Here is a 24,849-nt window from a genome sequence, read left to right on the forward strand (position 1 = left end):
CCTGTGACCCCTTTTAATACAGCGAACTCCCACTTAAAGCCTGTTTATTCCTGTGGGAGTCATTCGTCTCTGTGGCCTCTACAAAGCAGGACGGTAGTTGCACTATGGGGAACTCTCACAAGGTTTCTCTCTGTCCTTTCCCCTTAAACACTAACCTTTTGTTGTGGAAGCTTCCTGCTCTTAGGATGGAGCTGGTTGGTATCTTTACAGATACAAAAGCCAACACATTGTTTCCCTCACATGCTTTTCTCTTCACTACTTTGCAGTATTTCACTTCTTTTCAGGGGATATTTTTTGAAATCATTACTCCATTAGTAATAAGGCTCCAAGAGGGCTGCTCTATGAGTATCTAAAATGGGGAAATTTTGCGCTGCAGCTTGTGTATTCGCCTGCAAGGCCAAAGTAAAACATTGTGAGTGAATTTCCACCATTGATCAATGGCAGAACACCTTGACAAGGCTGATATTTCAAGGAGCGGAGACCCAGAGAGTCCGAAACAGAGGAAGCCATTAGAGCTCATTAGCTGTGTTTTACATCCCTGAATCCCCGATGGCGCAGTCCAAAATGTCTTCTGTGACAAGGGCCTGTTAGCCCTGTGAGTAGTTGCTATGTTCCCAAGCTTCCAGCACCCCCTGTTTTGTGGGGGGGGCATGCTGTGCCCCTTTCCACAGCTGGACGCTCCACCCTGGTTCGCTCCTTTGCCCTCGAATTTGGATTCTTGTTGCAGTGACAAAGCTGGTGGCAGGTGGTAAACGGAACCCCCAGGCCACAAAACATCTCTTCGGAAACCTCTGGTGAACCACGTGTTTTGGTTCAAAGTTGTTCTCTTGCAGGTCGAGGGTTCGAACCTGAGCCACGGTTGCGCGTCAGTCGATGAGGGATCGCAGCGCCGCCGCCAGGCCGAGTCCCACGCCCAGCCGTGTCCATGTGGGCGTGGCGATGTCTCCGCCTGCCTCCGCGTGCATTGTGTAGTTACAGCTTGGAGTGGGGTTAGCAGGGGTGCGGCCAGTCGTCGGGCTGATTCGTCGTAACCGGAAGTCATGTTTCAAGGCGGACTGGTGATCCGGACCGTACGGGATGTTGAGCGTCTCTGTCAAAACCTCGTGACCCGGGTATGTAACCTGTGGATCACAGAGACCAGAAGAAAGATAAGACCAAAGGCCTTTTTAAGCCTGTTCAGGTGCCATAGAACCTAAAATACATAAACTGAACGCTGCTTTTGTCCAATCTTTGGGAGAAAACATAGTATCTACAAACAAAATGTGTTATTTCCCCTTTCTTGTGTATTCATTCGCTAGCTTCTGCCCCTCTGTTCACTTCCAGCAGTGGGCTCACGTCTTCTGGTCAGTTGGTTGATTGATTGATACGCTTTTTTCAAACTAATGAGAATTCGGTCGCACAATCGCTGCCGTCGCGTTCGTGAGGACAACAAGGCTTCTTAATCTAATATATTCCATTATCATTATCATGGACACTTTTTTTCTGCTCTGTGTCCTCCTTTGTGAGCTTCTTGTGATTCTTCAGTGAATTAATCAGCGTTACAGTGGAGTAATCGTCTGCTCGACCATCCATCCACCCCCCCACCCCCCCACAAGAGATAACGGAGAAGAAGAAGAAGAACATTTGTGTGTTCACTGTGCACTGAATGAAGTAGAGTATTGGTGGAATAACCTGTCCAGCACATGAGGAAGAACACGCTACCTTCGACGAATCGATCAATGGACTCGGTTGACTTTCTTTGCTTGACTACAGCCCTAATGTTTACGGTACAGAGAGCTGAAGCTTCTGCCAAATATAAGAAAATCTCATTCAAAAGCCCATTGACAATTGGAACGACTCTAAACCGTTGCTTAACTAACAATGCTAACAACTAAATGCCTGTTGAGTTGTGTAGATAATTTAATAAACTGTTCTCACAGAAAGTACGTCTATGGTTTAGTAATAAAGTTTTTATCCTTGTAGGGAGGTATTTTCTTTTATTTCTAACCCGAGAGGCCACTGGATCACTGGCGCTTACTGTGAAGCTGTAGTTTCCAGGCAGCAGCAGTCTGTAGTATTCTCCGTGTCGGTCGGTTCTGAACGGACACATATTCCTGCGACCTTGGACCTCCACCACTGCGTTCTGGACCGGCGCTCCGGAACCGTCAAAGACACGACCTTTGACCCCTGAACACAAACATACGCACAGATGATATCAAGCAGATTAATAAGTACTGATCCTGGTTCAGTTTCAGTGTAATAACCGAAGAAGAGACACACAGGTCAATACACAGACAGGGGAAAGCAGAGACGGGTAAGACGCAGGTAAACAGGTTCCTGTGGATCCTGTGGATCCTGGTCCTGGCCCTGCTGATGTGGTTCTCTGGTTCCTGTGGGTCCTGGTCCCGGTCCCGCTGATGTGGTTCTCTGGTTCCTGTGGATCCTGGTCCTGGTTCTGCTGATGTGGTTCCCTGGTTCCTATGGATCCTGGTCCTGGCCCCGCTGATGTGGTTCTCCACCAGCCAATGGATGTGCGTCTGTCCAAGGCTCCAGCCTGTCCGTCCTTGGGAGCTGGATCTCTCCTTCACTGTGGTGCTCCTGGAGGTTTCTCTTTTCCCACTGGGTTTTTTGAGTTTTTCCTTCCCGAAGAAGGAGGGTCATAAAGGGCAGGTGATGCCTCGGACTGATCCATCGGACTGATCCATTGGCCTCATCGACTGCTGGACTCTTTATTAGATTGTTTGTTCGCTTACACTTGTTTATTTCAGTGCAATATCACACTCTGTTGTGATATTGGGCTGTACAAATAAAATTGAATTGAATTGAATTGAAACATGGATGAGTAAAGGGGGCAGACAGGTGAAGATATGGGCCAGAAAAGTGACAGATGGGTAAAAACACAGTCAGTTAAAGGGACAGGCAGAAGAAAACATGAACAACAAAGACAGGGAAAGATGCAAACAGAGTTGTAGATATGTAAAGAGACAGGCACACAGACAGGCAGACAGGTGAGTAAAGAGACAGGTAGTGTTACAGACAGGTACTGACCCAGGTGGACCTGCTGGATGAAGGCAAGAAGAGCCTTCCTGTTCTCCGTCCACAGAGCAGGAAGTTGTTTGACTGGAGGAAACTTGCAGCAGGAAACCTCCAGAGTCAACTCCAAACACTGAGCCCACACATAGTTGTAGTCCTGCATCCCACCTGCACACACACACACACACACACACTCAGATTCAACTGTGTGTCAGTAGATGTCGTCTGGTGCACCAAAATGGCCGCACATGGCCCTGTGTACAGCTGCCGCGTACAGTTGCAGCTGCTGTCAGTCGGGTGATCGGGTGGCAGTGATCAAGTTTCTGCTGCAGGAAGTCAGAGGATGCAGACCGGTCATGTTTCTGCCTTCAGTGTCTGTCTCATCCTCTGCAGGCCTACAAATTCACACTGAATAATTCAATCTCAAACCCCACGATGCAGTGCAGTTGCAGGAAGTGGCGTGTCCTCATGCAGCCACGTCCAAACTTATTCTAACTTTTAGTTATTTAATTCTCTCTAAATTATTCATTTAGTTTCAGGGCATTTCTGTCCATCGTGCATTGAAGAGATTTTGCAAATATCTCGAGTTCATTCTTCCATCCCTTGACGGGGAGAAAAACCTTCCAATATTTACCTTTATGACTAAAGTGCTGAACCGACAAAATAAAGAAAATCCAACTTTTTCTTCTTCACAACTAATCCGGCTGTAATCGACATCCCGTTTAGAGTGTGGAGCAATATATCTTCTGATTGACGCCAGCTCTGGAATGCGAGCCAAAAAAAATTCCTGTACAGGTTCACACTGGAGGGAAACACGTTCTCCAGTCTCACTAACCCTCTCACTGAATCCACACCAGCTCTAACTCCAATCAAATCTTTCATGTGAGAAGCGATTGGATGGATAGACGTCACGGGATAGTATTGTCATGATAAAACATTTCAAATAATTTCAATAGGGATTTTTGGCAACGTTACAGTGCAAAAAGCTGTTAAATCATTGTTTTGGGGGGAACTGGAATGGCCTTTATGGCCTTTATCACTTTATATCAAGTCAATATAGTTAAAAAAAAAAATAAAGCTACATTTACCCATGACATGGGTAACAGCTCATATTCTTTTGTCCATCCAAGTTCCTAAAAACAATGATTTCTGATGAGCCTATTATGTACTGTATTGTGTGGTGAAAAATGATGCTTATACTATAATAAGTTCTTACTGTGTTTGTATAAATCGCAGTAAGAAATTAATCAAAACCAAAAGGAGTCTTTGTGCAGAACGAATGAATTGAATAGATTATTGACTAGATTATTTTGAATGTCACAATAACCCATCAGCAGGTTGTACTTCAATTGCTCTGAGTGAAAACCAGACATGTGCTCCTCTTCTTAGCGTTCTTTTCAGGCTTTAGAAAATCTAGCCTGTGACGGGAGACTTCGGCCAATCACAGGCCTTCTCAAAAAGACAGGCTGCAAACACAGGCGTGCGTGCACGTCCCTTTAAATGAAAGTCGGGTTCAATTTTTGAAACGTCCCGCAGAAAAAGTTGCTCCTCCGGCATCCACAACAACCGTCAGCCCCAACAAAGGAAGACGGACTCGTCAAACAGAGAGCGTGAAAGAGAGGCTGACAATAAACACAATGAGACACGAGTCAGTACCTCAGAGATGGAGAGAGTGATGAGGCTGCTTATTTCATTCCCCTGTGATATCTAAATGTGTTGCAGGGGTTCCATATGTTGTCTGTGTTGGTTTACCATTAAAGCAGGTGATGACTGGTTATGCTGGATAATAGTTTGGCCTCCTGCTAACCGATGCCAAAGGCTGCAGCTATTTACAGCTCATGTTAATGTAGCTAATGTGCTACGTGAGAGCATGGAATCACAGTGTATCATCTCAAAGGGCTTTCCAGGTCCACAGGATCTCATATGATGATCTCATAGGATTACTGCAATACAACAAGTACAATGAAACTGCAAACTGATCATTTTTCTATTCCCCCTTTTGCTTTCCTCAAGACTCTCATGTCTCATGTCAGAGTCACAGATGCCTGTGGCCAAACACAGATCTTTGGACAGGCTACAGTGGCTGCACTATAATCCTTTGGATCAACAGCACCCGATCAAATTATGTCCACTAAAGCTTGTTTTTGCCACTGACAGGCTCAGATTGTGATACTAACTGTCTGACAACGTTACGGAAATGATCCCTGCTGTAAGATCCTTTTTGTTAAACCAGGAACAGCCGTTATATATCGCCTTCCTCAAAGCCACCAGACTCCATTGTCAAAAACAGTAATTCGACCTCTAAGAACACAGGAGTGGCTGGTTGCTGCCTCGATCGTTTAGTCTGTGTTACTGTGTGACCTACTGCTGCTTTAAAGGGTTAGTATGGATCCAACACAATATTTGTGCAACACATGACACACAAACTAACCAATCGAGGGATCTTTTCTGTGATGCCGTCGGACACTTAGAATAACAATCTGAGCCTGTCAGTGGCAAAAACAAGCACGTTAACGTACTTTGATTATTTGAGTTGTCCCAAAGGATCACATTGCTGCTCGGCTTCACGTGGAATTGGATCAGATAAGCGTAGAACAGAATGGCATGACTGGAGAGCCATTTATGGGAAGTCTCTTCAGACCTCAAGGACAAAGACGACACGAGGGGGCTGTTAGAGACTTGTACATATCCAAATAGAATAGACAAGGAAACAACAGGTATACCTGAGCTATTGTGTGAGTCTAACCTCGGCCCAGATGTGCGGTCAAAGTGACCCCAGTGGCCCAGAGTGCCCGGGAAAGAAGGTTAATGTCGGGGAAAACAAAGAAATCAAATAATGGGATGGGAAGCACCTGGGAGACTGGATTATGAGTTATCAGGGAGTGCGAGCTTGAATGGGAGAAAAAAGGATTAAGGAGTTATCACACATTGTTTCAATGACAGATTCATTTCGTGACACATCTGGGCGGATGGAGATGTAGGAAAAGTTGTGTAATTCTGTTTTGTAACTCATTTGTTCCCAGGTTCACTCACTTTCTCTGCTATTTTATCAACTGAGTTTTAGAGTAGAGACCGTTTTTAATGAGGAAAGGTCATTTTATAATCCCCTACACCACTGAAGCGACTGAGGGGATCCAGTGGACCAATTCCAAAGCTTTTTGTCTCTGCCAGTCATTTTGAAGCCAAAATATGTAAAAATAGGGCTCCGGGCTAAATACCAGAGTTATCCTTGCACTATCCTCACATGACTTCCTGCCTTTACCACGACGAAACGTTTAGAGGAGCAGATGCTCTGTGAGTGAATGGAAAAAAACACAACACAACAGCAAATGTCTTTACTTTGGATAGTTTAAGACCAACTAAACACTAGGGGACAGAGTGTCTGAAAGTGAGGCTTCATGTTTTCTGTATTTACTTATTTTTGATGCTGTCTTCAGGCTTTCATCCAGTAAACTCAGTGTTTTCTCATTTTGTTATAACAGAATCTCAATATCCCCACACAGCAGAATCTAATCAACTATCAACGTATGGAGGCAAAACCAAATGCTCTGGACGGAGAAAGACTGACAGCATGGACATCTGTCTGAAACGTGATGTGTCAGTAATAACGTGTTGACTAAAGCACCACTAAATAAGCAGCAATCATCCTGGAAGTGTTATCTATATTCTTCTTTTCAGCTGTGCAGCAGCAGCCGACCTTGTTGCAGGTTTACATGCTGATCGTATGGATAATAGTGTTTCTTCCGCTGTAATATTATTCCCCCTACTGACAACACATGAGCCAGAAAGCCTCGCTAAACCCTGACCCAAAAATGGAGAGTTTGATCCCAGAAGTGCCCCTCACTGCCCTGCACGCTGTAAAAGACTACAAGCTAATATTGATCTGGGTTTAATGGGTATTCTGAAATGTCTCCCGGCGGGACCTCGATCACATGAACTGACGCAGAAACCATCTAGATAGGTGAGAGTGTGAGTCAAACCAAAAACTCCCGCTCGTCCACGTGATCCAATGAACCCTCTGTGACTTTAAGGCGACGCGCTGACCTGAAAGAGGATACCACTGGTATCCGTTGGTGACGCCGTCCTGGAACGGCCTGCTGTCGTCGCAGCGGCCACCCTGGTGCATGGAGGCGTGGCTGTGGGAGTACACCTTGGCCAGGTGAACAAACACGTCGTCGTCAGGGGTGACACTGGCTCCACCCACCAGCTCGCTGCCTGGACAAACAGATGTGAATTGTGTTTTGTATTTATTTTATCCTAAAATCTTTCTAATAATCAATGTCAAAATTACGTCACACGCAGGGTAATGAAAAGTGGTTTGGTGAAGACATTTAAATAAAATGCATTTAAATAAAATACTGAAATCACTGGTAGTCGAGACTTTTGGCACTGGTCCAGTAGATCAACTCAGCTGGCAGCTGCGAAACAGGCTGCAGTGGCTGTAATGTAATCGTTTGGGGCAATTGCACCAGATCAAAGCACGTCCACTCAAAGTGCTTGATTTTGCCAATGCCGGACTTAGATTGTGATTTGAAGTTTCCGACAACATTATGCAAAGGATCCCTACGGAGATAGACCTGTAAGATACTTTTTGTTTAACCTGAAACAGCCGTTAGATCGTTCAGTTCAAAGCCACCAGACTCCACTGATAAAAACAGCTATTTTAGAGGGGCGTCCCTGTTCGGGTTAGGGTTACCGTTCTTGTGTGACTTCAGTGTTCTAAAAGGTTTGTTTGGATCCTCCACAATATTTGCGTACCGCACAATAGCACAAACACACTAACTGATATATGAAGAAACTGTTACAGCTTACTGTATTGAATAAAACCCCAAACACTGATGGGCAGTAACGCGTTAGAAGTAACGCGTTACTGTAATCTAATTACTTTTTTCAAGTAACGAGTAAAGTAAGGGATTACAATTGCAAAAACAGTAATTAGATTACTGTTACTTTCAGGCTGCGTCACTGCGTTACTAAAGACAGGTGAAGTGAAGAACAAGAGACAACATGGAGCGGGAGAGAGCAGGAACATACAGCGTTTAATGGTTGGAAGTACCGCCATTACTTTGAGTTTGACTCGGTAAAAGGTGACAAAAATATTAGCGTCCGCTGTACACTCTGCGTGGGAAGAAAACTTTTATCCACATAAAAATATTCCACTTCAAATTTAACCAAGCACCTAGCTAGCCGGCACGGGAATGTCAAACCCCCGGTTCCCCCCACCGACATGCCCGCTGCGGCTACCACATCCAGTTCCACCGGGCGAAACTTGGAGGGCCCCTCTCCTGCTAAACAGGTGAAAATAGACTTGAGAGCGACAGGACTTAGTGATGCAATGTGCATAAAGTTAAAAGACTGAAACTGATAAAACAAGTTTTAAAAAAGACAGTTTCATTTGATTCAATTTTCTATAATGGAATATGCAGAAAGAATAGAATTAGGCTGAAAGGTCTATCGCTTTATAGTGTATTCAGGTTGTGCATCATGTTTTTGAAAAGTAACTAAGTAAAGTAATTAAAGTACCTAATTACTTTTAAAAGTAAGTAATCAGTAAAGTAACTGGATTACTTTCTTGGAGAAGTAATCAGTAATCAGTAACTTATTACTATTTCCAAGTAACTTGACCAACACTGACCCCAAACCACCTTTAATCTAGAAGATGGACCGCAAAATGATCCAGAACAGTCTGATCAGTGGGATGGGTTGCTGGTTTGGTCCAAATGTAGTTTTCTGAGGTTTTAAAAAGGCATCATGATGGGTTGTGATCACAGTGTGTGTGAGACAGCTGTTCAACTGAATGTGTTTATTTATCAGACGCTGCTCAACAATGTCATGTGTCTAAGAGCCTGTTTCCTGGCTCTCTCGCTCTGCTTTGCACTTTAACATAGAGGAAACGTCCAAAAACTAAAATAGATACAGAATGAATGAAAACATTGTGGACCATCTAGTCTTACTTTCGTGGAGTCTTATTGCTGTTAAACTTCCATTTTGTGCTCAGAGACTTTAATTTCTTGTGGAACCTGCGGTGTCTGTCTGTGTGCTTACCTCCGTTGCTGTTGTCGTAAGGATAACTGGCTACCAGAGCTCCGCCATGAAGGTTGGCAGAGAGAACAAAACTCTCAGTCCTCAACCAGCCAATCACAGCTCTCACCTGAAACACATCACACAGCGACCCGCCAATCACAGAGTGGCCTTAAAAGAAGATATATCTTAAATATTGCTGAAAGGATCAAGCTGGCAATGTATTTCATTTGTTTTATCAAACAACCGTAAAGAAATAGTGCATTTGTTGGGGACTACTTTCAGAGGCGGATTAATCCACATTTGGTGCTGGTGCAGTAAGTAAGTGTAGGTTACTGGTTCCAGTCTGAGCTGACACACACACACACACACACACACACACACAAACACACAGACAGCAAAAAAAGAAGGTGACATGACCAACTTCTGCCTCGCGCTTCTCCTCGTCAAGCTGCTGTTGCCTTTGGAGACCAGCAAAGGCATCTGGGAAGTTCCTGTTCAGATCAAAACCGTTATAGTTGAACCTGAAATAGAGAGAAAGAGACAGACGTACCGTTTACTGTATTACTGGGGACCGACAAACTCCAGAGGATCGAACGACACAACAGCAGAGTTTTAGAGGTGAAGATCAGTGGCGTTGACCCGCGTTTCATTTTTTTCTTCTTTTCCTCATCTAAAATGTCCTGATATCAAACAATTCATCAGTTCATGTACTGTGAACATGCAGCTCTTGTGTTCTCATGTGGGGTTTTCCCCCGGGAAGTCAAAAAACATGCAGGATAGGTTGACTGGTGACTCTTAATTGCCTGTAGGTGTGAATGTGACCATGAACATTGTTGTTTGGTGCTTTGAGCTAAATGCTAACGTGCTAACATGCTCTCATTGACAATAATTTTTTTACCAAGATCACCATCTTAGTTCATTACGTTAATGTGGGTTGTTGTTAATGTCTTTAGTTTTGCAGGAATTTGGGTAAATTCAGTTGACCTGAAATATTAATTGTGGTGGAGGAAAAGTTGAGTTAAGTTATTACTAGTTATTATATTAAAGTTATCACTGAAGGGGACAAAACAAGTCGGAGCCAAATTTCACCGTAATCCATCCAATAGTTTTCAAGATATTTCGCTCGAAACCAAAAATGTCAACGTCGTGTGTTGCGACATATCGTGGCTATGCACCTAGCATGGCTAAGAACAAACAATGTCTTGCTTTGAAAATGCGAGTTTATTGGGAATTTCTGTTTTATATCATCGAAAACTAGTATCTTTTGAAGAAAAGGAATTTGCGAACATCACCCTATCCTCTGGGAGATTGTGCTATTTTTCGTTACTAATTAATCTATGAACAATTTGTCGAAACAATAGTTTGATCAGTCCGAGAGCTGCTGCCGAGGCTCCTGTGGGCAAGGCGCTCACTTTGAAGACAGTTTCCCACGACCTTGTGACCGCCACCAGGGAGTGAGTGCGTATTTATTTATACAGCAGAGTCAGAGAACAGCGGTTTGGGATGATCGCTGTTCATTCAACTTAAAGGAAAACAAGAATTAAACACTGGGAGGAAGTGAGCACACAATGAATGACCAAGTTTCCACTATTTGTTCTAATTCTTTCTTGACTGAGGGTGATTAAGACAGCTTTAGTCAGCTTTGGGATAAATTAACTGAAGACATTAATTGTTCATTAGCATATAAATCCCTTATAGCCAATACATTTAATCATACTGCATAACTTAATCCCCATTAATGCTTATTGCTTTTCACTGATGCTTTCATTGATGTACTTTTATAGAACAGAAGCTCAAGCATGTCACTCATCTAAGTGTGCGTATCTTAAAAACAAGATCCCAGTACATTACAATCATTAAAGCTTACATTTGGTTTAATTTAAAAAACTTTATCTCTCTCCCAAACTGGTGAAATAAACTCATCTCCTCGGCTGAATTTTTATACCCTTTAAGTTGCTCCGGGGAAACCTTTCCTTATATGGTTTGGAAAGTGGTGACCTCAAACAGACCACACACACACACACACACACACACACACACACACACACACACACACCTACAATGTAAGTTAAAATCAAATAAAAAGTAGAAATTCAAGTGGAATAATGTTATTATGTCAGGAAAAAGCGCAGAAGAATTAGTCATTTCTAGGGTTAACTTGATTAAAAATTGAATGTAGTCTGGTGCAATAGAATGAACACAAACTACAACTTTTGTTAAACTTGTGAACACACACACTAAGCCTGACCGCATAATTAGACAGTGTGAACAGTTCACGTCCCCACAATGTGATGAATACCATAACACACCAGTCTTCTATACACAGTACATTAGAAGAAGTCAAAACACTTATAATTAGATAATTAGGGACTTTTACCGTAATTGTAATCTGCAGATCTGTACCACACACACATGCATACACAGTGTGTGTTTGGTTTCCTGCTTATCAGAGGGTTTTGGGCGTTGGAGCATCGCAACGTTTAGTCTATAGTCAACAGTCATGCTGGCTACAAATATGTGTGCCGTCTAAAGCTTTTAAAGTCTTGTTCTGACATTTGGTCTAACACACGCACACACACACACACAAAGACACTCACACTTGAAACCTCAATGTGCGATTGATGTGTTTGCAGCAGACCGTGAGAAGCTCTGTTTAGGCTAGTATAATCAGGAAAATGTACCTAGAGTATTAAAAGTAAAAGTGCTTGGTGCAGAAAAAGGTTCTCTGTGACTGTTCTACCATTACACATTCTGTTATTTAATTGTTATTCCACATCCACTCATGTGCAGATTTTAGGTGGAGCTCATTCTTAATCTATTTTGTATAAGACTGCAACTAATGATTACTATTATTCTGGCGACTATTTTCCCCAATAATTGGTTGTTGTTTGGTTTGCTAAAAATTTGAAAATGGTGAGAAATGCTGTCACAGTGGCCCAGAGTTCAAAGTGACCCCTTAGCATTGCTTGTTTTGGAGTCGTGTTCACTACCTGATGACCAATATTCTCTCTCTTTTAGCTCTGTTTTTGGTCTCCCCCAACTCCTCGGGGAAATATCTCGCTCTTCAGCCATCAAATGCTTGTCTTCCTTCACCAGCTAGTCTCTAACTGAGTAACTGAGTGAATGAAAACTACTCAAAGATCGAACAAAGGTTGAACCAGACAGTGAACATGCCGGAAAACCAAAGCTAAAAGCTAAATGAGGCTAAAAAACCAGCAGCAGAATTTGTGATCATTTATTAGACGATCGTTAATGATTGACTTGTATGTGTGTGTGTGTGTGTGTGTGTGTGTGTGTGTGTGTGTGTGTGCACGTGTACCTGCCCTTGCTAAACTGGCAGTGTGTGTCCGATTCATCGAAGCCGTCGGGGTTCATCGTTGGCAGGATGTGGATGCGGGTGCTCCTCAGTAAGTGCAATGACCATGTTTTGTTGTTACGGTAACCGTGCACCAGGTCGTCAATCAGCTGTAGCAGCAGCACCCGGCCAAGAACCTGCACACATACACACACACACACACATATATACACCAATTTACTGTAGGTTAAAGCTGACCAAAAGCATGCGATTGAGGGGATGAATGTGAATAATTTGACTTTAGAATGAACAAAAAGCACATCTATTATTAAACTGCCTCTTGTCACTGCTGTTCAGTTTCATACTTTTGTTCATTAATGTCTATCTAGTGTTATATAATATAAATCTGAAACAGTGCAGTAGAAATATTGAGTAATGTTTAGGTAAATCTGACTAAAAGGAGAATGAAGTCTGGAGCATGGGAGAGAATGAAAACCACAACTAGCCCTCTTGTCACTGCTGATTCATTCTCGGGTTCATTCACTTCTACCCATTTTCTGAATTCTTTGAACTTGACATTTCAGCTCAGTGAGTCTGCACTGTTGTCTCCTGATGGAAAACAACGGGGGAGGAAGTGATGTTGAAGCGAGTCAGCGAGGAATCGAAACGCGATCCAGAGACGAGTCAGAGGCTGTTTTTTCTGGGACAGACAAGCTGAGTGGACGGTGGAGAGAGAATAAAGAAAAAAACTTTGTGAATGAATGAACGCCTCAGGAGAGAGAAAGAGAGAAGGGTGGGAAAGGTGTGTGTGTGTGGCTCTACAAAGCTTTAACACACACACACACACACACACACACACACACACACACGTCAGGACTGGCTTTGCCCACAGCCATCATTCTGTTTTCCTCAAACACCCGTCTAAGCTGCCTCCCTCTTTTCTCTCTCTTGCTATTGGCACTACAACACACCCGTTTGTACCTCAGTACTTGTGACCTTAAAGGATGAAGCTACTGATACTCTATACTTTTCTTATCGTCAACATATCTCATGTGCAGAGCCTCCTTCCTCTGTGCCACAGTGAGCCACACGTGTTCCTTCATTATCATGAGCATACACACTCAATACAGCACCAAATGTGGATTAATCCACTGCTGAAAATAGTCCCCAACAAATATATTTTTTTTTTTTTTTCACGATTTAGTATCATTTGCTAAAAACTACAGTGAGCAGCTTGCTCGGTATATTACTGAGCCTTTTTTAAAATATAAAACTATACATTTGTGAAGCATTTTAAGATATTTAAACCTTGGTAGTAAAGGTCCAAAGCACTTTTCAGGGTGACTGAATGGCATAACATTTAAAAAAAATATAAAAAATTTGGAAAAATTTTGCTTGGTTAATTAATTAATAATTTTCTTGACCTAAAAGATGTTGTACCTTTACCTGAGTAGAGTTTGCAGGTATTCCTGTCAGGCCGCATACAGACCCAACAAACAAACGAGAGACATTTAGTTGGGTCAGTCACCTGTGCCTCCACGGTTCCCATTAGAATGGGACTGATCAACGATGGCAATGATAGGGTAGTTTCCCCCTCGAGCAAGTTTAGATAACAAGTTTAAACCAGGCCAGTGCTGTTTATGTTGCCGTGCATTAGCAGATGCAAGCTAATGCTCAGTGTTTCACCGAGTTGAGGTGGGCCTCACTTGGATCAAAGGGTCACTTAAAATGTCCTCAGAAACAATAATAGTTCCAGAGTTAAAGACAGCAGGGCCTGTGGACGATTTACAGCGGAGTCTTTTCCTTAGAAAACAGAGGAAGCCTGACGTGTCCTCATTCTCTCTCACATGCGCAAACACAAAATGTTAAAAAACGAGGCTGATGAGCAGATAAGCGTCGAAAATGTTGCATGATTCAGTTGCTGTCTGGACTTGGTTGAGCCTCCTCTCGCTGACTCCACTCCTCTGACTCATGAGTTCGGTCTTTACTGCCACATCAGTTATCGTGAATCATCTATAGTGTGCTCCAGGGCTGCAACTAACAGCTTTCATTATCCATCAATGGGCCGATTGTTTTCATGATGACCCCATTCAAATTATTTAGTTTAGAAAATGTCAAATGTCACTGCAGTCTCAAATTGTTACTCTGTCAGTCCGAAGCCCAAGTACATTTCATTTACAACCACACAACCAGCAAATCCTCACATTTAAGAAGCTGAAACCTGCCAATGTTTCACATTTTTGCTTGAAAAATAACAAACTGAGATACATTTTCTTTTGTAGAAAGTAGTTTGCTTGCTGGTGTCAAAACTATACGTACCGGTAAGCACGACTCAAACAAAGACCCATCCAGTGCTCGACTACTGCTCGGTGCACAGGGTTACTAAATTATAGGTAAGTGTAGCAACAATAGTTATGATTTCATAGATTTCATGTAGTTTCTGTTGCTTTATGTAGCTTCTGAGTCTGAAAAGGGAGCGACTCAACTGGCTCGAATAAGAAGTCCAAATGTATGGAAGTCAATGAGGAAATGACCTACTTCTCACTTGATTTATTACACTTTCCTAATGAGTTTAAGATCTCAAGTCTTCTTCAATACAGCACGATGTTCATTTTGAAAATTACTGTAATGGGGTGTTTGCAGGACCCAATAGCAGCACAGTCAATGGAAGAGCAGATGATAATCTGCTGGCTGGGTAGATGGGAGGCAACTGGACCAGAGAGGGGCAGGCTTGACTCGTAGTTAAATCCGGAACCGGGGTCAGCAACAGGCAGGCAGACAGCGAAGCAAACGAACCCAAATGGAGCAAACGGGTGGAGAATCGATGACGGGCAGGAGGTCAGGTAGTCAGCGGGCAGACAGAAGACAGGAAGGACACAGGCGTAGCTCGTGGTCAGGAACAGAAGGCCGAGGTAATTACCAGGGCAGAGACGAGGAGCTGTAGTCAGGGGCACACAGGGTCGAGGCGTGGCCAGGTAAGTAGGTCAGAGAGTGGGAAATTACCAGGAGCAGCAGACCAGCACAGCAGATTGTGACAATTACTGTGCAATTCAAAGTAAAATAGGTTGTAAAAACTGGACATGCTTTAGGGTGGGACTACCATGTGATTGACCAATCAGAGGTTGGTTTAGCCAAAACCTAACCAATCAGACACTGGGGTCTTCGTGGAGTATCCGTGGCTTTTGGAATGTGCGCAGGCCAACATGGCAGTCCATTAAACCAGTGGGTGACGTCATGGGTGCTACTTTTACTTCTTATATACAGTCTATGATGTTAACTCTCACCAAAACAGGACTTTAAACAAGACTAATGCTTTGTCCACACATCCAGATAAATAGTCTGAGGTCTGACTGTGATGTACTGAGAACATCATATACACACTCCGCTCTGACTGACGGATAGATGTTTGATGACGTAGCCGCTGTACCACACACGAAGTAGTTCATGTGCTGTCGCAGTTTGTTTCCTAAATACAGAATAGCTTCAGCGCCTAAGTGGGCAAAACTAGTGCCGTTCAAAGAGAGTTTAAAGTTGTTGAAAGACCTCGGCTTGATCTGACATTACCGAACACACACAGAATCATCTTAACATCGGTGACAGATACATCCTCGCTACTCTGACCTCTTCTTTTCGAAGGGTTTGATTTACTGCCGTACATTCGTGCCACACATTTTGTTTGCTTCCTGCATCGCGAGTTGCTAAACAACCCAGTTTCCTACCAGGGGCCAGATGTATAAACAATGCACGCACACAGCAACCATGCATGCGCCATTTCCTGCGCAAACAGAAGTTTGTAAAAACAGAATGTGCTGCACGAGTGTGTGCACCACACACATACACTCTACCGCCATACCATGAGCATTAACCTGCTAACACAGGGCCCTATTTTCATCTATTTTGGGGTTTGAACAAAACATTTGGAATTGGTCCAGTGTATAACCAGTAGCAGAGAACAAGCTGGAATGGCTGCAATCCTTTGGAGCAACTCTTCAAAGTCACCTGACTCCTTTGACAAAAATAATGCGCAACACAATTTGTATTCTAAGTTGTAATCAGAATGCTGCTGCCTGGAATAAGACGTAAGATAGAAAGAATGGAATTCAGCTGTCTGCCTGATCAAACTCACTACTTCATCTCTGGTATTGTTGTCGCCACTGAAACCAAAGTTTCGTCTTGCCCAGGGCATTAGGTGTGTGTTTGTCGGCCTCACAGGAGATATACTCCTGTCACACAGAAAGATTTTCTCTGGGAAACACACATTACACACACATATCTCACAAAAACTCACACAACGACAATGATCTCTACAAGACACCTTTTCAGCTTTTCCACAGAGGCTGAGTTCCTGCTGTTATAATGTGTGTGTGTGTGTGTGTGTGGTGGTGGTGTGTGTGTTTGTGAGTAAGTGTGTGAGTGGACTCAGTGAAAAGGCCTTTTTTCTGGAAGTTTCCTCCAAACCGACACACTCCACTGACCCCGTTTGCTGACTTTGTGTGTGTGTTAGAGAGTGTCCAGGCGTGACTTGTCTATTTAAGGACATTTCCATTGACTTTCACACACATGCAGTGTGATCAGCAGTACACCGTTGCCACAGTAACCAGATGCCGGTCAGAGGTCGCCAAGAGTTTCCCTTTCACTGCTTTTTTTAAAAATGCAGTCCGAACCTACAGTTGTTTTGTCTTATGTCTTTAAAACTTTAGATTAACACATTTCAGATAAGTTACATCATATCAAACATAAACTAAATTTTCTAATTTGATTAAACTTTATATTAACAGTTTTCTGTTTCCTGTAGTTTAATGTTTTTCTCTGCATTAGATGGACTTCAAACGTATTTATTTGGTGACAGCTTGGTTTCATCACTAATTTTCCTACAAGGAAGAAGTTTATCTTCCACCCGGCATAAAGTGCCATTGTGCTCCATTCAAGTAACAAAAATGGAAATGTGCTACAGGTCATTTAAATAGGATCCAGAGTCTTGCTGAATCTGCTGGATATTATCATTGTCACAGGAAGTGACAAGTTCAGAGCTTTGACACACAAACATCAACTGTACAAACTCTGCACTCAGTGGGGTCCATGTTAAGATATTCCCCAGGATAAGTAAAAAAAACTTTGACCTGCAGGTGGCGCTACAGAAGAAGTCAGAGGATGACCAGGGTCAAAAGGATGCATCATCTGGGCACCATGATTATCTATTATTCATATCAATCCATCCAATAGTCTTTGAGATATTTCGTGGTATCTCGTTATAATGAGAAACATCATTGTAGATGAATGTGAGCACTGACATGAACCAAAGCAGCAAGCTTGTGCAGCACCCTACTATTGTTTCTAAATGGATTTCAGTCAACAATTATAGCACAGTATGATCTGCAATATGGGCTGGCTCAGTTATAGTTGTTGTGAAATAACTGTGGTTAATATGGAGAAATGTAGGGTTGGTAAGGAGAAATTTTGAAATATCCTGTGTTTTGAGAAGCCCTTGAACCTCTCGGGCCCTTTTTTTTTTGTGGTTCTTGGATAGCCATGTGTGCCATTTGTTAGATGTAAGTTCAGTATTTTTTGCTAAGTTATTGTTGTTCCCCCTGAGTTTTGGAGCTTTCGGTCTATAATTCTACTAAACTTGTGCAAACGGCATCAGCACGTGTGGACGGTTGCTAGCTAGCTTGGTCCAGCTCCAGTCGTAGTATTGAGTTCCAGAGCGACTGTGGACCTGAACAACTGCAAAAATATGGACGTTTACAGTTAAAAGATTCATCAATTTCATTAAAGTTCATTTCATTGTTTAAATTTCCACATTCTGCCGCAGCCGAGGTGCTCGGGACTTGCTGCATATTGGAGAAGCCTGTTGTTGCAGAACATCATGACGGGTCTCTTCATGGCACACTTGGACACTAGACAGAGTATTTAGGAAGACTGTTTCCAGCAGCTAAAGCTGTTGTTAGACACTTAACCCTTGGGAGTCTAGGGCCGCCACACGGCGTCAAAGTCACATGTCGCACGTTTGAAAACGTAAAGCTGTGACACAAGCACGCAGGTGCTCAATTCAAAGACTGTTGGAAAGCGGACACTTCAAACTTTTTACAAGTGTTTGAATTTTGTTGATCGGCCTATTAAGACTAAAGTTATGAAGAGCCGAAGTCGCGCACTACAGCAGCTCTTCTACGAGTTAGAAGATGCTGAATCTGGGGAAGAACGTTCTGACTCTGAGGAAGACTCCTTTCAGAGGATGAAGTGGATGCTGCGCGTGAAGACGAACGAGAGGAGGTGTCAGCGCAGACCCCCGCTCCTCCAAAGATCCAACTAGTTCCTGCTCGGATTTTGTGTTTCTTTTGCACTTTTACATACAGTGTGTCCATATATTCTGTCAAAATAAAGAAATACTTGTAGAATCACATAGGTGAGGTTGTGCTGAAAAGAAAGACACAAAGAAAGGCAAGCTAAGCAGTTTTAATGGGAAACACAAAGGGAAAATGAAAAGTAGTAAAAAAACGCCGTTTTACCCCAGACTCTGAAGGGTTAATGTTCCATTTTAGCCCTCACCAGCTCACCTCCACGCCAAGGTGGTAACACATTTAAAGAGGAATACCATGACAATCCTCTAATGTGGCTAGATTAGAAGTGAATAAGTGAGCTACACTTGTCTCCTAGAAATTACACTGATTTTTTTTTTTTTTTGGCATTTTCTGCTTCACTCAATAGGACAGCGGGAAAGACGTGGCAGTGAGAGAGGATGACCTGAAGCAAAGGTTTCGGACTTAGCTTTTTAAGTGCGTTACTGTGGCACACCAAGAACACATTTCCTACTGGTCTTTAGTACACCAGAGTATTAGCTCTATCTTTCCCTGCTGTGGCACGTTTAATAAAACTCCTCGTTGAGCGTTTTGTGTCGGTGATTGCTGCTCTTGTTAATTAATCCACAGATTTACTTTACAATGTTGCTGAATATTTTGACGTTGACTCAGTGTTCTGATCACCACATACACACACACACACACACACACACACACACACACACACACACACACACACACACACACACACACACACACACACACACACACACACACACACACACACACACACACACACACACACGCAGTCTGCTGCCTGAATACAACAGTGAGTGTGGAGTGTGTTTGACTCTGAATGGCTTTTGTTGATCTCTTTAGCCTCCTTTTAGTCCTGCTTCCTGTCACCAGGGAGGGGTCCTGTTGTGTGTGTGCGTTTGTGTGTGTGTGTGTGTGTGAATGTGTGTTTCCTTACCTCGTTTCCATGCATGTTAGCCACATATTTGAACTCCGGGATGCCGACGGTGTGACGACGAGGACTGAGACCCAGAGCCAACACCCACAGCTGCTGACCTGCCAGAGGAAGTGAATAAACAGAGTTTTTGCATTTATACAAGTTACATTTTGTGTCTCTGAGGAAAAATATTTTACTCAGATGTCTTAGACTGAACACAAGACTGGAGCGGGCAGCAGTTTAGCTTCCTCCTGAGTCGAGTCCTGGCCTTAAAAGATAACTGAGGCATTTTTTAAACCTCTGCCCTATTTTGACATATTTTGGGTTCAAAAAGGTAGACGGCGTTTTGGAATTGGTCCAATAGATCTCCTCAGGTGGCAGCCGCGAACAGGTTGCAATGTAATCCTTTGGGGCAACTCAGTGGCCAAAACAAGCACTTTTAGTGGCTGTTCTGACAAAGCACTTCTTTTACCATGCAGTGCACAGGAGCTGCTGGCCTTCTGCTGCCTTGATCAGTGTGTTTGTGTTCGTGGTTTTCCGGTTTAAAAGACACGGGAGTGGTCATCACACTTTAAACGTCCACACAAGAAGTAATATGAATGGGGTTGTTATTTCAAGTGTGCAGCGGCTTTCATCGTTCATGACTGGACATCTAACATTGGCAGAATTTGAACCAGTTCTGGAAAAAAAAACAAATCCTCTTTGAGAAATAAAACGATTAATCCAATTTCTTCACACAAAGAACTCAAGTTTGGTCTGAAAAGATCTAAAAAAATCTATAGCTGGATGCTAGCGCCTCGGAGGCTACATTTATCTTCAACATGCATTGATTTTGGCTCATTTCATACAAATTGATCAGTCTGAAATTGGGTAATGGTGTAAAAATCTGCTTTTATACAACATTCATTGAGGGAAGTGTTAAATAACCCCGTGGGTTTTTCAAGGTAAAAAGCTTGACACTTTAACTCAAGTCAAACTGGAGCTAATGTTTACTAGGAAGAGTCCATGAAAGTGCAGAAAACATGGAATCATTAACCGTTTTTTTTAAAAAGGGAGCAGCAAACCACTGAAGTGCTAAGCAAATTGGATACTCGACCTATTACATTCCCGCATTAGATTTAAAGGCAGAAAAATGTAGCAATGATAAATGTAGCCCAAGGTGTGTCTGGCACTGGAAAAGAGTTTGTAATAAAATCAGGGAGTTGCGAGGTAATCAGAAAGCGCATTTCTATAATTTATGAACGTCTGAATGCAGCCTCTGATGAAGGTTTTTACAGCAGGAGTTCATATTTTCACAGAGCTGCTGCTGATTTTTAATGAGTAAAAGTTTCCATGTAAACACAACTACTGTAACTGTTTGGAACGTCATCTCTGCAGATGAATGAATGAAGCTTGCAAGCCTCAGCAAGTCTACACACACACACACACACACACACACACGGAGAGCAGTAAACCATAGTAAAGCGTGAACAAGTCATCACAGCAACATGAGGGAAAAACTGGAGAGCTGCAGACAGACGAGGTAACACACACACACACACACACACACACTGATTCACGTGCGTGCACACACACGTTGGACACAGGCCAGCTGGTGGCCTAGATTAGCACAGATTAGCTGTATGTGTGTGTGTGTGTGTGTGTGTGTGATTAGCCAGATTAAGCGGTCCAAGATTAAATTTACCACAGTTTACAGTCTCGTCGTATGATCACACAAACATCAACAGACACACTGTCATGGTTGTCATAGTTACCGATGATAATATGTCATCATATGAAATGATGTGTCAGCCAACCACCATCCTTTGAGTGTGTGTGTAATAATAAACTGTATAAACTATAACTGTGTGGTAATTTTTAAGGATATAGTTCAGGGTGCTGTTGGCTTATACAGAGGGGTGTTTCTATTATTTAGCCTACCCTCAACAAAATAACAGATGCACACCGTAACAGTATGACCTCTCTAAAACAGTTTGAAATAAGGTCTGTGGTTGACACAAACTCAAGAGTCAGTAAGTGTCCCACTCTTGAACTGTGAAGCATTTACACGTCATAAAAAAAACGTTCGCTAAAAAAGAAACAACAGAAAACTAGACGTCATCATGCCGAAAACAGAAACTCAAATACTTGCAAATCCGCCTATACGGCCTCTTCTTGTGTTTACACTGGCAAACTATTCAAACTCAAACTTTCTGACGTGCAGATTTATCACTTTATAGTATTTTGCAATCACAGTTCTTTCAGTGGTGGCGTCGTTTGTCTCTAGTCCAATATTAGCTTTTTTTTACGCCTGCTGATTGCATTTATGCTTCAAAACTCAGTGCTGCTCATTTGTGAGGATCATCTTGCTGAGCAAAACGTGTGAGCATCACAAACTGATGTTTGCCATAGAGCTCATTTTCTGCAGCAATCCAAAATCCAATGGAAAAATGCCAGTGGCTTTTTGTTGTGGGAACCAGGGTGATGCTGACTGTGATGCTTACAAAAATAAGTCTCTGCAGCTTCTCTAGGGTGCAAAGCTCTGAAGTATGAGCTCATAATTGTGAGTTCATACGTGTTGTTACCTCTGACAGACTGGCCGATGCTGTACAGGTGTGTGATGTCGGGGTTGGAGGCGTTGATCTGGAGGAGGTACTGCCCGATCTCACGGTTGTTGTGGTAGCGAAACTCCAAGGTCGAGGCGGGGGTGAGGATGAAGAGGAGGAGGAGGAGGAGGAGGAGGAGGATGGAGAGAGACGACATCACTGTGGTGCGACCTGTGGGAGGAGAAAACAGAAAGCCACAAGGTTTGAAAAGAGGAGAATGAATGTTCCTCAGATTAACATGTGAGGAACCCTCACGTATTTAACATAGAACTCACACTGATGCAATGAACTTGTGAATTTTCTGTCTTATGTGATAATAGACTGTATATCTTTTTGGGGATTTTGGATCCCAGAGGTTTGACAAAACAAGACAATTTGAAAATGTCACCTTGGGCTTTAGGAAACCGGGAGATTGGGAGATTAATCAGCAGCGAAAAGAATTGTTAGTTACAGTCCTTTTCACCGTGTCTGAAAAGAAGCTTGATAAAGCCATTTATCTGTTGGATGACGGCTGCGGACTCATAAAAAAGCAATTATCTGGTGCAGAGGGAGGCTGGGAAGTGAGATCAGAGCGTTAATAGCTGCACAGAAACAGAGCCATTCATCCAGAAATTCAGGAAGTTGAGGGTGACTTTTAAATTAAACCCGTCAAGCAGAAAGAAACTTTTAATATAACTGTTCTGCTTGATGAGACACTTGACCAAATATTGATTTAAGATGTGTTTCACATCCTGCATGTTGTGTCCCTTTTTTTTTTTATGAGCCTCTGGGCTCTACATGCCGGCTGTCCCGAGCTGCAAACCCCAGTTTCTGTTCCGGTCGTCCGTTCAGAAATTTACAGCCACGTGGAAATGTGTAACAACAGCGCTGTGCAGCAGTCTGTGGTGTCTGGAGATCGCTTCAGGAATGCTGTCAGTCTCAGTGAGCTCCAGTTAGATGAGTTGATAAACAGGTAACTGTCTGTAACTTCACATCTCATCAACTGCAAGTGCTTTCGTTCTGTTTGACCCACTCGTCTGAGTTGATTCTATTTTTCTACTGTGAATTTTACTTAATTTCTGTTTATTTTAGCTTAGATGTGTTGTATTGTATTGTGATCAACAGGATATGTGTCAGTGCAGAGAGAAGATTTCACTGTAAGAGGATAACGACAGTATTCTTAACCTGAGCTCTGTTTATATTTTTGGGTGTGAAATGACTAGTAAGTGCAGAAAGTTTTGGAATTGGTCCAGTAGATCGCTGGCAGCTGCAAAATGGGCTGGAATAGCTGCAACATAACCGCTTGGGGGAAACTGTGCCTAATCAAAGCACATCCACTAAAAGTACTTGTGGATAAGGCAAAACTAAGCAGTGTGCCTGACAACATTATGGAAAGGATTCCTGCACAGACAGACCTGTAAGATTCTTTTTGTTTAGGCAGCCACCAGACTCCACTGACGTAAAAACAGGTTAATACATATAGTCAAAAAACAAACAGAGAAACTCGTCACTGGGATTCAAGTTTTTAGTTGACTGAATTTTAGTTGATTTCTTTAAATGTAAGTACATTTACTCCAGTGCAGATTTGAGGTACTTTGCTTCTACTCCACTACACATCAGAGAGAAATATTGTACTTTTTACTTCACTGCTTTCATCTGACAGCTTTAGTTGTTATACAAATTCAGATTTTTTGCACAAAAAGTTTATACTATATGTTTTGCTATAAATTAAACTGCCTAAAACTGATTTTCAATGTAAACAACATTTCACGTTTCCGGCTCCTCAGATGTGAAGATTTGCTGCTTCTTCCTTTGAATGGCTTTGATAATGTGAATGTATTTCTAACAGTGCTGAGGTTAGGACGGTTAGGTCGGCTGGACAAAACAGGGATCCTGGAGGAGCCGCTTCGGGCTCTGGATCATCACATTTTCAGAATTCTTTACAAATCGAACAATCAATCCACTCATGCAGAAAATAATCAGCAGCATGAAAACAATTATTAGCTGCACATAGGACAGGAACTCAATTAACCTAATAACAGTAACATCCTGCAGGCATGAGGAATTAGGGGACATCTATCTGCACAGAGTTTTAGTATTTTACTGATTACACTGACAGAAGTTGACTGATGTAACATTTTCAGAGCAGGACTTTTATTGTAACAGTGGATTTTTAAAAAAAAATTTCAGAATAAAAGTGCAAACGATTCCTACAGGAACACTGCAGGAACATTACAGGGACATTAGGAACACTGCAGGAACACTACAGGACTGTTAGAACCTGCAGAGCTGATCGATGATCGATCATCACACACTATCACACAGATGGATCTGAGGACTGACCTGTCCGCTGTCCGCCGGCAAACACCCACCAACACCGGGGCAGGGGGGGGGGACGACGCTCCTGTGGAGGTGAGACAGTCCAAGGAGCAGTCTGGAGTCTGTCTGTCGCTTCTTGTGAATGAATGTTACTTATTCACCAGCGGGTCTCCCTGTGTCGCTCCGGGAGGGGCGGAGCTTAGAGAGGAGCGTGTGTGCGTGCGCGCGTGTGTGCGTGTGCGTGTGTGCGTGTACTGGACACACACACACACACACACACACACACACACACACACACACACACACTCAACAGGTTCATGAATGAAACAGGCTGATGATTCATTCAGTTTAACAGCAGCAGCAGCCAGAGCTCATTTTATGAACAAA

The 24,849-nt window shown here is 42.9% G+C and overlaps 1 protein-coding gene across 1 annotated transcript; it reads right to left on the reverse strand.

Annotated features, from left to right (window-relative positions):
- Window positions 1-817: 817 nt before the first annotated feature.
- Window positions 818-24,531, reverse strand: cpm (carboxypeptidase M). Its single transcript, XM_070854064.1, has 10 exons — window positions 24,487-24,531; window positions 22,144-22,335; window positions 19,601-19,698; window positions 12,356-12,528; window positions 9,458-9,557; window positions 9,058-9,163; window positions 7,057-7,227; window positions 3,028-3,180; window positions 2,018-2,166; window positions 818-1,121 (listed from the first exon to the last, which is right to left on the reverse strand). Exons 2-10 carry the CDS (start codon window positions 22,319-22,321, stop codon window positions 867-869), a joined length of 1,383 nt encoding a protein of 460 aa, XP_070710165.1. The 5' UTR covers window positions 22,322-22,335; window positions 24,487-24,531; the 3' UTR covers window positions 818-866.
- Between the last annotated feature and the right edge of the window lie 318 nt (window positions 24,532-24,849).

The sequence above is a fragment of the Pempheris klunzingeri genome, chromosome 22 (assembly GCF_042242105.1).
Source record: "Pempheris klunzingeri isolate RE-2024b chromosome 22, fPemKlu1.hap1, whole genome shotgun sequence".
In the NCBI taxonomy this organism is placed as follows: Eukaryota; Metazoa; Chordata; class Actinopteri; order Acropomatiformes; family Pempheridae; genus Pempheris; species Pempheris klunzingeri.